We start from the raw sequence: 14,076 nt of genomic DNA, 5'->3' as shown, positions 1-14,076 counted from the left end.
CCCTCCCTCCCTCCCTTTCTTCCTCATTCTCCATTCCTTCTTTCCTCTTCCTCCCCTCCTTCCTTCCTTTCTCCTCTCCCTCCCTCTCCTCCTTCCTCATCTTCTTCCCTTCCTCTCCTTTCTTTCCCCTTCCTTCTTTCTCTCCCTCCCTTTGCTTTCTCTTTCCCTTCTCTTCCCTTCCTTCTTTCTTTCCTTCCTTCCTCCCCCTGTTCCATTTTTGTTCCTTCTTTCCTTCCATTCTTCCCTTTCTCCTTTTTCTTTTTCCCTCCCTCTCTACCTCTCTCTTCTCTTTTTCTTCATCTCCCCACTCCCAATCTTTCTAATCTTGCTTGTTTCTCTTTTCTTCTACTTTGGAAATTCAAGGAAGTCCTAATAATTAAAAATTAAAAAAAAAGGATTGGTTATCCAGGAGGTCAGTTTGGGGATTTGAGGGAGGAAGAAGGATGTTTCGACAGACGGAGACGATCACCCTCCCTTCGCTCAGAAATGCAAAAGTAAACATTTACACAATAACATCCAGAATGCAGACAGTCCTTGACTTACGACCACAAGGGAATCTCAAATTTCTGTTGATAAGCGAGGCATTTGTTAAGGGCATTTGGCCCCTTGTTATGAGTTTTCTGACCGCGGTCGTTAAGCTAATCACGGTGATCTCTCAGTTCATCACCTGGTTGTTAAGTGAGTCTGGCTTCCCCGTTGCTGGTCTGAAGGTCGCAAAAGGGGATCGTTTGACCCTCCAGATGTGGCGGCCGTCATAAGTGTGAGTCAGTTGACAAGCATCTGAACGTCAGTTCACCCAGGGATGCTACAATGGTCATAAGCGCCAAAAGCAGCTGTAAGTCCCTTTTGTCCACACTGTTGTAACTTGGAATGGTCACTAAGTGAACCGTCATAAGTCGAGGACTGCCTTTATTTATTCTGATTTTCAACTGCCTTCACCGATTTGGAGAGTGGATAAAAGTTGAAAAACAAAATACTTTTGTTTGCTCGTTTCTTAAAATCCACCAATGCGGCCAGAAAACTCATAAAATGGAGCGAAACTGATGTAACAAACATCTCATTTAGCAATGGACATTTTGGGCTCGATTATGGCTGTAAATCGAGGACTTTGTGTTTTGGGGCAAAGAGAGTTGGAGATAGCATGGATTTGGTCAAAGGTTCGTCAAATGGGACAAACTCACTTAATGATGGTCTCGCTTAGCAGCAGACATGGGCTGAATTGTGGTCATAAAACGAATAATGCCTTCAGGAAGTAAAGGAGAAGGTGTTAATCTGGATTATTATTTTTTCCCCTTGGTTTTGGGTTCCGATCCTGCTTCGGTCCCCAGACGCCAATTCCCAACTCCAGGTTTAATTTAATTCAGATGAAAAGCAGATCTGGGGATCGACTAGGTCCTCCGTGGGATCTCTATCCTCGGGGACCCCAAAAGGTGCCGAAAAGGGATCCCTCATGGGGAAACCCACCCTCTCCACCCACAAAAAAATCCCCAACCTGCTTTTCCAAACAACTTTTCCGAGCTCGGCTGGCGTTCTTTGAAAAGGATCCCCGGTGGACCATGGGTGTTGGAGTCCTTTGGGAGGAAGGAAGCTATTTGCGGCTGCCGTTTTTGCACACAAGGGGGCTTTTGTGTTGTGCTGTTGTGGCGCTCCGGGGTGCCGTCTGTCACCTGCCCTCCATTTTGTGCATTGTGACCTAGATTTGCGCACGAGAGACGACATCCATCTGAGGCGGCTGGAGAAACCTGGATTCCTTCCTTCCTTCCCTCCCTCCCTATCTCTCCTCCCTCCCTCCCTTTCTCTTCCTCATTTCCTTCCTTTTTCACTTTCAATTCCTTTCTCAGTCCCTTCCTTCCTTCTTTTTCTTTCTCCTTCCTCTTTCTTTCTCTCTCCCTTCTCCTTCCTTCCATCCCCCTTTTCCTCTTTCTATCTTCCCTTTCAGTTTCCTTCCTTCTCTTTCTGTGTCTTTTTCTTTCAACTTCCTTTCTTATTTTTCTCTTTTCTCTCTTTCCCTCCCCCTTCTCCTTCCTTCCTTCTTCTGTCCTGCTTTCTTTTTTTCTCTTTCTCTTGTCCTTTTTCTTTCCTCCTCTTTTTCTGTCTTTTTCTTTCTCTTTCAACTTCCTTCATTTTTTTCTCCTCTTTCTCTTCCCCTTTTCCTTCCTTCTTCTGTTCCTCCCTTCTCTTCTTCTCTTTTTCTCTTCCCCTTTTCCTTTCTTCTTTTCCTCCTCCTTCCCTCCCTCCCTCTTTCTCCTTCCCTTCCTCCCCCCCTTCTTTCCTTCCTTCTCTTCTTGTCTCTTTCTTCCCCTTTTCCTTCTCTTTCCCTTCCCTTCCCTTTTTCCCTTTCTCTTCCCTCCCTTCCTTCTGCTCTTCTTGTCTCTTTCTCTTCCCCTTTTCCTTCCTTACCCTTTCTTTTTTTTCTCTTTTCCCTCCCTCCCTCTTTCTCTGTTTCCTCCCTCCCTTCCTTCTTCTCTTCTTTCTTTGCACCCCCCCATTAAACCAGGCGCCACCCTCTTCCGAAAGCCCCCAGGCCTTTTGTGTGGAACTTCGCAATTGTGCAGCCACGTTCCCACCTCTTCTTCTCCAGTTCGCTTTTTCAGCCTTGTATGTGTGTGTGTGTGTGTGTGTGTGTGTGTCTGAGAGAGAGAGAGAGAGAGAGAGAGAGAGAGAGAGAGAGAGAGAGAAGGGGGGTTGTTGAGCTTTGTGGAGCTTTTGTGTATGTACTTTGTGCTGTCTATTGTGCAAAGAAACCGCAAAGCTTTTGTGCGGATTGCAAGCTATACAAAGCCAGTTTCTCCAAGCAGGGATTGGGAATTCCATGTCAGACCTGTTTAAAAACAACAGCAGCAACAAGGGCAGTCCTTGAGATACGACCTCGACGGAGCCCCAGATTTCTGTTGCTAAGTGAAACAATTGCAGAGTAAGCTTTGCCCCATTTTACGGCCTTTCAATTATTAAATGAATTGCTGTCTTTGTGTCCCATGGTTGTTAAGTGAATCCGGCTGCCCCCTTGACTTGGCTTTGACTTTGATAAGAGAATCACCTTTGTCATTAAGCGAGTTCCACAGTCATTAAGAGAATCTGGCTTTCATCTTGACTTGGCATTGAGGTTGATAAGCAACTTGATGGCATTAAGTGAGTTGCACGGTTGTTAAGTGAATCCAGCTTCCCCCTTGACTTGGCTTTGACATTGATAAGTGAATCCACGCCATTGTTAAGTGAGTCCCATGGTGGTTATGTGAATCTTGACTTTCAAGTTTGAGTGGTCGTAAGTGAGAGAAAAACAGCCCCCGGTCCCTTTTTTAAATTGCTGGGGCGATTTGGAATGGTCACTAAATGAACGGTTGTAAGTCGAGGACTAGCCGTAGACTGGTTTGTCAGGGATTTTTTTTTTTTTTTGGTCTGTGTGTAAGAGTTGTTACCAAAGGATTGAAGCAGCCATTGTAAGGTAAATAAATCACAGGTGGGGAAATCAGGGCCCCTTTGATGACTTGCGGACTTCAACTCCCAGAATTCCTGGCTTTGGCTGAGGAATTCTGGGAGTTGAAGTCCGCGAGTCATAAATGGGCCTTCGTTCCCTGACCTCTGCTATATTAAAAGATGAGGGAATTTTTTCTGAATGCTGAGTTTCTGCCCTTCGATATTATTTCTTTGTCTTGGGGTGATTATTTGGTTTTCTTCTAGAAGTTTGTGGAAGGGCTTTCTTTTGTAAGGCCTGATTTTCACCCAAGAAGTGTTTTCTTTCTTTCTTTCTTTCTTTCTTTCTTTCTTTCTTTCTTTCTTTCTTTCTTTCTTTCTTTCTTTCTTTCTTTCTTTTTCATTCATTCTTCCTTTCTCTTTCTCTCTCTTTCTTTCATTTTTCAATTTATTTCAATTTCTTTATTTTTCATTTATTTATTTGGATCCCAATGTTATATAATTTTTAGAAGAACAGTTCGAAGAGGGAAGGCCTTGAACACATGATTTTGGTCTCCTATTTTCCCCCTAACACAACAACACTGCAAGGTGGGTTGGCCTGAGAGAGAAGGACTGGCTCTCCCAGCTGGCTTTCCTGGCTAAGGTGGGACTAGAACTCCCCACCTCCATCCTTTCTCTTTCCCCCATCCCTCCTTCTCCTGTTCTTCCTTCCCTTCTTTCCTTCCTGTCCCCCACCTCCCATTACCTTCCTTCTCCTTTCTTTCTTGCTCCACCTCTTCCACTCCTTCCATCCTTACTACTTTTCCTTCCTTCCTTCCTCCCTCCTTCTTCCTTTCTTCTTCCTCCTATTTCTTTCCTTCCTTCCATCTTTCCTTGCTCACTCCCAATCCTTCCTTCCTTCTCCTTTCTTTCCTGCTCCACCTCTTCCACTCCTTCCATCCTTACTACTTTTCCTTCCTTCCTTCCTCCCTCCTTCTTCCTTTCTTCTTCCTCCTATTTCTTTCCTTCCTTCCATCTTTCCTTGCTCACTCCCAATCCTTCCTTCCTTCTCCTTTCTTTCCTGCTCCACCTCTTCCACTCCTTCCATCCTTACTACTTTTCCTTCCTTCCTTCCTCCCTCCTTCTTCCTTTCTTCTTCCTCCTATTTCTTTCCTTCCTTCCATCTTTCCTTGCTCACTCCCAATCCTTCCGTCCTTCTCCTTTCTTTCCTGCTCCACCTCTTCCACTCCTTCCATCCTTCCAACCCCCCTCCCTCCTTTCCTTTCTTCCCCTCTTCCTCCTCCTCCTTTCCTTCCTTCCATCCTCCCTCCCTCCCACCCTCCTTTCTTCCTCCCTCCCTCCTCCTCCCACCTTCCCTTCCTTCTTTCCATCCTTCTTCCTCTCTTTCTCCTCCTCCTTCTTTCCTTCCATCCTTCCTTGCTCCCTTCCATCTTTCCTCCCTCCTTCTCCCTTCCTCCCATCCTTTTTCCTTCCTTTCTCCCTCCTCTTCCTACTCTCCCTTCCTTTTTTTTCCTCCCTCCCTCCTCTCCTTCCTTCCCCACTCTCTTTTTCCTTCCCTCCCCTTCCCCATTCCCCCCTCCCCTTGTCCTCTCCAGGGCCTGGGCCTCCCTCCATAAATCTCCCCAGCCACATCTGCCCCCTTGTCTCCTCCTCCTCCCCCTCCTCCCCTCCCTTCCCAGAACTGACATTTGCAAACCGAAATAAAAAAGTCCCATTGATTGGATTCCTTTCCGGAAGGTGGAATTGCATCGTGAAATGCCAGGTTTGCCCCCTGTGATAATTGCTTCATAATCACAGCAACAGCAATGCTCCCTTCCAGGACATCCAATCCCCCCCTCCCCCCCCAATTCCCTCTGAGCTCCTTTGATTTATCCACTCGAAAATGCCCCCAAATGGGAATAATTGCCTTGAATCGGTTGCATAACCCCATCCGGCCTCTTTTCTTTTTTCTTTTTATTTAAAAAGAATGAGTAGATTCCCACTGGGATCCTTTTGCAAGATCCATTTTGCTCTGAACGAGAACTCGGTACAAGTAGGATTTGGTGAAAGAGTTGCCTATTCCTTTTGTTCCCCTTTTAAAAATTTCTGCAATTTCGTTTAGTGCGTTCATATAGAGGGCGAAGATCTGATTCGATGCGATAAAATACTGTTATGCCCAGCACTTTGTGGGGTTAAAAATCATCTTCTGAATATCAAAGGTGTCATATAATCCGAGACAGTCATCCATCTAGGAAAGATCATGCAATTTACATTACTTGGTGTAATACAATATTTTTTGGAAGCCAGAAGAAGAGGTGGATGGATGTTTTGGCCAGCTTTGCTCAAGGTCTAAGGAATAACTTGGCAACTTGAAGCTGAATGGACTCCAACCCCCAGAATCCCCCAGTCAGCATGCTATAAGAGGGGAGGATTTCAACTCCCAGAATCCCCCATCCAGCTATGCGTTAAGAGGGGAGGACTCCAACCCCCAGAATCCCCCAGTCAGCATGCTATAAGAGGGGAGGATTTCAACTCCCAGAATCCCCCATCCAGCTATGCGTTAAGAGGGGAGGACTCCAACCCCCAGAATCCCCCAGTCAGCATGCTATAAGAGGGGAGGATTTCAACTCCCAGAATCCCCCATCCAGCTATGCGTTAAGAGGGGAGGACTCCAACCCCCAGAATCCCCCAGTCAGCATGCTATAAGAGGGGAGGATTTCAACTCCCAGAATCCCCCATCCAGCTATGCGTTAAGAGGGGAGGACTCCAACCCCCAGAATCCCCCAGTCAGCATGCTATAAGAGGGGAGGATTTCAACTCCCAGAATCCCCCATCCAGCTATGCGTTAAGAGGGGAGGACTCCAACCCCCAGAATCCCCCAGTCAGCATGCTATAAGAGGGGAGGATTTCAACTCCCAGAATCCCCCATCCAGCTATGCGTTAAGAGGGGAGGACTCCAACCCCCAGAATCCCCCAGTCAGCATGCTATAAGAGGGGAGGATTTCAACTCCCAGAATCCCCCATCCAGCTATGCGTTAAGAGGGGAGGACTCCAACCCCCAGAATCCCCCAGTCAGCATGCTATAAGAGGGGAGGATTTCAACTCCCAGAATCCCCCAGTCAGCAGTGCTTTAAGAGGGGAGGACTCCAACTCCCAGAATCCCCTACTCAGCACTGCTTTAAGAGGAGAGGACTTAAAGGGACCGCAGACCCTCCAATGCTTGAATGAACCGTTGCATACAGAATAGCAGAACCCGAAGCCAGTCTTGTGAAAGAGTGTGTGTGTGTGTGTGTCTTTGTGTGTGTGTTTGAATTGCAATTGGCTGAGATTTGGGAGGTGGAGGCTGCCCATTAGGCCCTCTAGGAGATTTCTCCCCGTCTCTTTTGAGTTCAGAGAAAGTTCTGTGTCCGCTTTGGACTCGGTGACGTCTGTCCTTGACCCATTTCGGAACCTGGGTCGTTTTGACAAGCCGGCGACAAACCGCCTTGAGCCAAGCCGGCTTTTGAACTGTGGGTGAACTAAGTGGCTGGCAATGAATGCTGGCCTGTTGCTGGTGGCTGCCAAGTGGAGAGAAATGTATACATACATATACACACGCATGTGTATGATTTCTCTCTCTCTCTCTCTCTCTCTCTCTCTCTCTCTCTCTCTCTCCCTCTCCCTCTCCCTCTCCCTCTCCCTCTCCCTCCCTCCCTCCCTCTCTCCCTCTCCCCCCTCTCTCTCTCCCTCTCCCCCCCTCTCTCTCCTTCCCTCCCTCCCTCTCTCCTTCCCTCCCTCCCTCTCTCCCTCTCTCTCTCTCCCTCCCTCCCTCCCTCTCTGTTTTGTAACTTGAAGATATCTGGACTTCAACTCCCAGAATTCCCCAGCCAGCATTCGCTCGGACTTCTGGGAGTTGAAGTCCAGACATCTTCAAGTTGACAAGGTTGAGAAACACTGATCTATATCATCTATATCTATCTATCTATCTATCTATCTATCTATCTATCTATCTATCTATCTATCTATCTATCTATCTATTAATCTATCTATCATCTATTATTATCTATCAATCTATCATCTATGTCATCTATATAATGTATCCATCTGTCATCTGTCTATCATCATTATCTTTTTTCTACCGTGTTTCCCTGAAAATAAGACAGGGTCTTATTTTCTTTTGACCCCCCAAAAGAAGCACTTGGCCTTATTTTTGGGGAGGTCTTATTGTTTTTGAGGTGCAGGAGGCGGGTGAGTGGGTCATCTATATCATCTATCTATCTATCTATCTATCTATCTATCTATCTATCTATCTATCTATCTATCTATCTATTGATCTATCTATCATCTATTATTATTATTATTATTATTATTATTATTATTATTATTATTATTATTAAAATATTTTTAATTTTCAAAACAAATACAACACAGACTTACATCCGTTTTTCACAAAACTGTGGCAGTCTTTCCCCAAGGTCACGAGATGAAAATTCAGGCGCTGGGCAACTGATTGGTATTTATGACGGTTGCAACATCACGCAATCCCCTTTTGTGACGTTCTGACGAACAAAGTCCTTGCTCAGAAAGTTTGTAAAATAGGGCAGAACTCATTTAACAACCATCTCGCTTAGCAAGGGAATGTAATGGCTCCGTTGTGGTTGTAAGTCAAGTCGAGGAAGGCTGCGTTGCTATTTTTCCATCTCCAAGGCTTTTGTGGACTTCGATTCCCAGAATCCCCCTGCCAGGTTAGATGGGGTGAAAGTCCTGGATTACATAGGAAGGTCCAATTAAACTGGCTGATGGCTGAAAGGCTGTGCAGGAGAATCTCCCCAATTAAATTCATGTATTGGTAAAAACTTGTACAGGAATCTTCTAGAGGAGGAGGAGGAGGATGGACTCTGGGTGGGTTTGTTGCAGACGTCTCATGACCCAACTAGGGAACATCATCACTGCCAGAATGGAGTATGGTTTGCTCTGTATTTATGTACAGTTCCTTTGATGCTGTCGCCTAGTTGGGTCATAAAACTTCTGGAAGGAAAAAGCCCTTTATATTTATTTATTTTATTTATATTTGGTGCTTCTAGACCGCCCCCTCTCCCAGAAGGGACTCGGGATATCCCTCCTTCTTTCTAGCATAGATGGTGTTGCCTAGTTGGGTTATGAAAGGTCTACACCACGTTCTAGCTCCTCCCCCCCTCCTCCCCCTTATTCTTCCTCCTCCTAATTCTTGTACTCTTATTGTTGTTTTTCTTTTCTTCTTCCTCCTCCTCCTCCTCCTGTTGTTGTTGTTGTTCTTCTTCCTCTTCTTTCTCCTCCTAATTCTTGACCTCCTCCTCCTCATTCTTCTTCTTGCTGTTTGTTGTTGTTGTTTTTGTTCTCCTCCTCCTCCTCCTCCTCCTCCTCCTCCTCCTCCTCCTCCTTTGTTATCCTCCTCATTCTTCTTCTTCTTGCTGTTGTTGTTTTTCTTCTCCTCCTCCTCTTCCGTCCCCTCCTTCCCCTTTTCTTCTTCTTCTTCTTCTTCTTCTTCTTCTTCTTCTTCTTCTTCTTCTTCTTCTTCTTCTTCTTCTTCTTCTTCTTCTTCTTCTTCTTCTCCTCCTCCTCCTCCTCCTCCTCCTCCTCCTCCTCCTCCTCCTCCTCCTCCTCCTCCTTCACCTTCACCTTCACCTTCTTCTCTTCTATCTTTGGAGCAAATAGTTGTGAACGTGGCATGCTTTGTACAAGCCAACATCTACCAGCTTACCCCTAAGCCAGCTTCTTACCTCCACGACATGGAAACGGAGGTCTGGGGCAGCAGATGGAATATATAAGTTGGCCTGGGCTTATGAGTGGGAGGTTCTCTTCAAAGCATGGTGGACCCTCCTCCCAAGGCTTTGAGGGACCTTCTAAGTCCACCCAAACACAGGACCGTGATAGGCACTTGGATTGTGGTCCTTCATGCTTTCAAACCCGTTGCATTGTGAATTGTGAATTCTAACGGTGTTGTCTGTGGGTCTTTGTTTTGTGTTGCCAAACCAGAAGAGGTGAAGGCATCTGTTGAGGTTCCGTCACCGGAAGACATAGCTGCCCCTCCCAGCAAGGACCTTCCATCCTGTCCTGAGAAGAAGACCAAGGTGAGGATCCTTCCACGTTTCCTGCTTCTGACATGCTTGATTTTCCAACCTGCTTCTTCTAAGCTAGCACCAAGGTCTGTTCTCTGAGATGACCCTTGAGGAGAAGGTCCTTGCGACCCCTAGAATGGTGTGTCTCAACCTTGGTTACCCGAAGGTGTCTGGACTTCAAGCCCACTCTAGCCGGGGACTCCTGGAAGTTGAAGTCCATACATCTTCAAGTTGCCAAGGTTGAGAAACACTTCTGGAAGTTTAGGGCTTTGAGGTGGACATCCATAACTTGGTAGCTTGAACATGTATGGGCCACGTATGGACCTTCGCAGGTGTATGGACCATCTCCATACTTGGTCCATCCATCTTCATCTCCATGAAAGATTTGGGGACTAATGCAGCACAATTGAGAATCACTGCTGGAAGTTCATGGCTTTGAGGTGAACAGCCATACCTTGGAGGCTTGAAGATACGTTTGGGTGCCAACTTGCCAAGGTTGAGAAATCCGGGTTCATCAGAATCACTAAGAATGTTAATCTAGTTTGGTAATGAAACGTTGTCAAGGAAACGGTCAAGGTCAGAGACCACCAAGGACTGTCCCAGTAGTAGTAGTAGTTCTCCTCCTCCTCCCACTCTTCATTCTCCATTCCCTCCTGTACTTGGGTCAAGCTCAGAGGACAAAAATGACCTCTCTGTTCTCCTTCTCCTCCCCTTCCTCCTCCTCCTCCTTCACAAAGATCCCCCTTCCTTCAAGCACTGACAACGTTATCTAGTTAGGTCATGAGACATCTCCAAAAAACCACCAAGCTCAGAGAAGACCAAGGACTGCCAACAAGTCGTCCTCCTTCCCTTCCTCCTCCCCTTCCTCCTCCACATCTCCCCCTCCTCAAATCCCCACTTCCTTCTAGCATTGATGACGTTGCCTAGTTGGGTAATGAGACGTCTGCCAGAAAACCACCCAGCTCACGGAACACTAAAGCTCCCTGATTGCTATTCCAGGCCTTTGACTCTTCTTTCCCTCCATTCACGAGTCCTCTCCCACCTCCCTTCCCCAGTAATCCGATTTTAAAAATTCCATGTTTCTCCCTTTGATCTCAGAGAACAGAATCACACCGTCCTTGTTTTAATTCTGAATTGACTTTGAGTTGCGCCCCGTTTCCTTTTTACTCTTTTATTTTGCCTAATGTTCAGCCTTTCGTTTACAACGCCCGGCTTTTCTGTTTTTTTTTTCCGTTCCGTCTCTCTCTCTCTCTCTTTCTGTGTGTCGTCTCTTTGTTTTCCGCTCGGCTTGCGGGCATGTTTCCACATCAAGTCTCCAGCCAACGCGGGGCCGAAACCCGCTGCAGCGAAATCCAAGCCCGGGACGGCTGGTGTCACCCCCGCCAAGCGGCCGGCTTCGGCCACGCTGGGCCTGAGCAAAAAAGCCACCAGTCCCTCTGCGGTAGCAACCATGCCCAAACGCCCATCGACCGGTGGCACACGTCCCTCCAGTTTAACCCCCCGAGAGGTTAAGCCAAAGGTAAGCAAGCTTTCACGGCGCCTGGAAATTGCAGAGCGTTGCTGGAGTGGAGTCCGTGCCAGGAATGGGTTTTTTCCCCCCCTTTCTGGAAGCTGGTCGTTGTATACAGAGGACACCTCCGGCGTCTGGGTGAGGAGATGCTGGCGAGGGAAGAGACGGCAGAGCCCACCGCTGCATAACGGGCAGAGAAAGACCCTCAAAGGGATCTCTCCCCGGTTTCTTGAGGCTGTGTAGAGGACGGCTTTAATAATAGGTCCTCCATTTGAGCACAGGGGGGGTTGAGCTAGAGGACCTCCAAGGTCCCTCCCAACTCCACGTGGTTGAAAACTCTCAACCTGAAGGAACTTCTGGAAAACCTGGAACATGATCCTCATTCCAACGTGATTCTTTTCTCCTTACTAGGCGACTGACGTTAAGGCCCCAGAGAAGAAGGTCTCTCTTTCCAAGACCCCTTCTGCGGCCACCCCTCGGCCAAGTGTGAAGACCTCTTCAGCCACATCCAAGTCTCCGGCGGCGGCGGCTACCGGTGGGACATTGCCCAGCCTGAGGACTTCAGCTGGTTTGCCACCGAAGAAGCCCTCCGGTGAGTCATGCCTGGGAAATTGTAGGGAAGGGGCCTTTTGGGGATGGAGGAATGGGAGGTGAGGCCGTATCAGTGGGACACTGGAGGTTGAAGGTGCTACATGGTGCCTTGGGTTGGTCTCTGGGGGCCCCAGGATGTCCAACCTGACTTGGGAATGGGGCTAGATGGAGAATGGAGTTGCAAAAGAATGGCCCTTTGTCCCTCCTTCTCTTCCTTCCTTCCTTCTGTCTGTCCTTCCTTCCCTTTCCTTCTCTTCCTTCCTTCCTTCCTTCCTTCCTTCCTTCCCTTTCCTTCCTTCCTTCCTTCTGTCTGTCCTTCCTTCCCCTTCCTTCTCTTCCTTCCTTCCTTCCTTCCTTCCTTCCCTTCCTTCCCTTCCTTCCTTCCTTCCTTCCTTCCTTCCTTCTGTCTGTCCTTCCTTCCCCTTCCTTCTCTTCCTTCCTTCCTTCCTTCCTTCCTTCCTTCCTTCCTTCCTTCCGTTTTTCCTTCCTTCCTTCCTTCCTTCCTTCCTTCCTTCCTTCCTTCCTTCCTTCCGTTTTTCCTTCCTTCCCTTTTCTTCCTTCTCTTCCTTCCTTCCTTTCTTCCTTCTCTTCCTTCCTTCCTTCCCTTTTCTTCCTTCCTTTCTTCCTTCTCTTCCTTCCTTCCTTCCGTTTTTCCTTCCTTCCTTCTCTTCCTTCCTTCCTTCCCTTTTCTTCCTTCCTTTCTTCCTTCCTTCCTTCCTTCCTTCCTTCCTTCCTTCCGTTTTTCCTTCCTTCCTTTTCTTCCTTCCTTCCGTTTTTCCTTCCTTCCTTCCTTCCTTCCGTTTTTCCTTCCTTCCCTTTTCTTTCTTCCTTTCTTCCTTCCTTCCTTTCTTCCTTCCTTCCTTCCCTTTTCTTCCTTCCTTCCTTCCTTCCTTCCTTCCTTCCTTCTGTTTTTCCTTCCTTCCTTCCCTTCCTTCCTTCCGTTTTTCTTTCCTTCCTTCCCTTCCTTCCTTCCATCCATCCATTGTTCCTCATCCATCTCCCTCCCTGTGAGAAAGCAATGAAGCTCAGAGAGCCCCAAGGACCCCACAGTCCTCCTCTCTTCCTCTTCCTCCCCCTCCCCTTCTCCTCTTCCTCCTCCTCAACACCCCCCCTCCCTTCAACCAGTGACAACGTTTCCTAGTTGGGTCATGAAACGTCTACAAGAAAACCCAGCCAGCTCAGAGAGTTCAGCCATGAGCTAGAGACATGAATTCTCTTTTGCCGCTTTCTAAGAGCCAGGCCGAGGGGGTGTAGGTTTAACGAAGGATACTAAGCCACCTCGCCGGGTTGTCGTCGCGGGGAAAATAGGAAGGTCCGTCAGATACCTTCGTGGCTCTTGAGTCCTAGAAAAATAATAAAATAATAAAATAAAGCAGGATGGATATCAACCGGTGTTGGTCTCCCTTGCGTTGTGCAGCCGTCAAGACAGAAATCAAAGCCGCCGATGCGAAGAAGGTCCCGGCAAAGTCATCAGCAGGTAAATCCCCCCCCTTGAGATCCGTTCCCCAAATGTCTTCCTTTCTCCATGGGATGTTGCTGTCCTCCTCACCTTCCTCTTCCCTTCTTGCAGCCGAGCTGAGTCGTCCCAAAAGTGCGCCAGCCTCCACCACCTCCTCTCCTGCACCGTTGGGATCTGCAACCGGCCGTCCCAAGGCGAAACCTGTGGCTTCCAAGTCTCCGGGGACGGCAGGTGTCACGGCCGAAGCTAAGAAGATACCATTGACACCCAAGACCCTTCCCAAAACCAGCTCGGTCTCAAAGCCTTCACGGCCTTCGACTAGCATCTCTGTTCCGGATCTGAAGAATGTCCGGTCCAAGATCGGTTCCACGGATAACATCAAATATCAGCCGGGCGGAGGAAAGGTGAGTCGTTCCCCTAGGGGATTACGGTCGATCCAAAGAGATCCAGAGGCGGTTCCTCAAGCTGTGAACCTTGCAGAGATGCCACCATCCAGGTTTGGAAGTATGGAGGGCAGGAGATTCATTAGTTGGTCTCGTGGAGACAGAGGGACCATCGCAGAGTATGGTTGGCTCAGTTGTTCTGATGGGGCCGGATCTTTGCGGTTGAGATATCACTGTCCCAAGAAGGAGAACCTCAACTTCCTAGTGTCTTGAATGAGAGTTTGCTGTGAGTTGGAGATGCTTATGTACCTTCTCTTTGTTCATCAAGAGGTTGGGGAAGTTCTGGCGGACTTCCAGAAACACATCCCATGGAGCTTCCCTGCCGTGATAGGGAAGAGGTTGACCCAAGATTGGTGGGAGATGTTGGTTGGGACTCCTCAAGGTGGGACTTTTGTAGTAGACCCCTTTGGAAGATGAAACCAGAGCTGGGCTGGAGAGCCTCCACACTGCTGAAGGTCCCCGTAGAAGAGAATATTTGTAGGTCAGGGTTGAACAGTGAGATCCTTGGGGGTCTCCGAGCCTGGTGGTTTCCTTGGAGACATTTCGTGACCCAACTAGGGAACATCATCAGTGGTAGAAGGGAGGGGGGGGGGTTTGAAGGGAAGA

The 14,076-nt window shown here is 47.9% G+C and overlaps 1 protein-coding gene across 7 annotated transcripts in view; it reads left to right on the top strand.

Annotated features, from left to right (window-relative positions):
• LOC309381542 (uncharacterized protein) overlaps nt 1-14,076 on the top strand; it is a 137,487-nt gene that overhangs the window by 106,909 nt on the left and 16,502 nt on the right. For all 7 annotated transcript variants that reach the window (XM_081932672.1, XM_081932673.1, XM_081932674.1 and 4 more), the window contains 5 exons: nt 9,385-9,479; nt 10,780-10,986; nt 11,389-11,569; nt 12,986-13,045; nt 13,139-13,431. In XM_081932672.1, coding sequence (XP_081788798.1) covers nt 9,385-9,479; nt 10,780-10,986; nt 11,389-11,569; nt 12,986-13,045; nt 13,139-13,431 — 836 coding nt within the window. The remainder of the gene's footprint in view (nt 1-9,384; nt 9,480-10,779; nt 10,987-11,388; nt 11,570-12,985; nt 13,046-13,138; nt 13,432-14,076) is intronic.

Source organism: Natrix helvetica (assembly GCF_964273705.1).
Source record: "Natrix helvetica genome assembly, chromosome: Z".
Classification (NCBI taxonomy): domain Eukaryota; kingdom Metazoa; phylum Chordata; class Lepidosauria; order Squamata; family Natricidae; genus Natrix; species Natrix helvetica.
The sequence above is the reverse complement of the archived record's forward strand: the minus strand, read 5'-3'. Positions and strand labels throughout refer to the sequence as shown.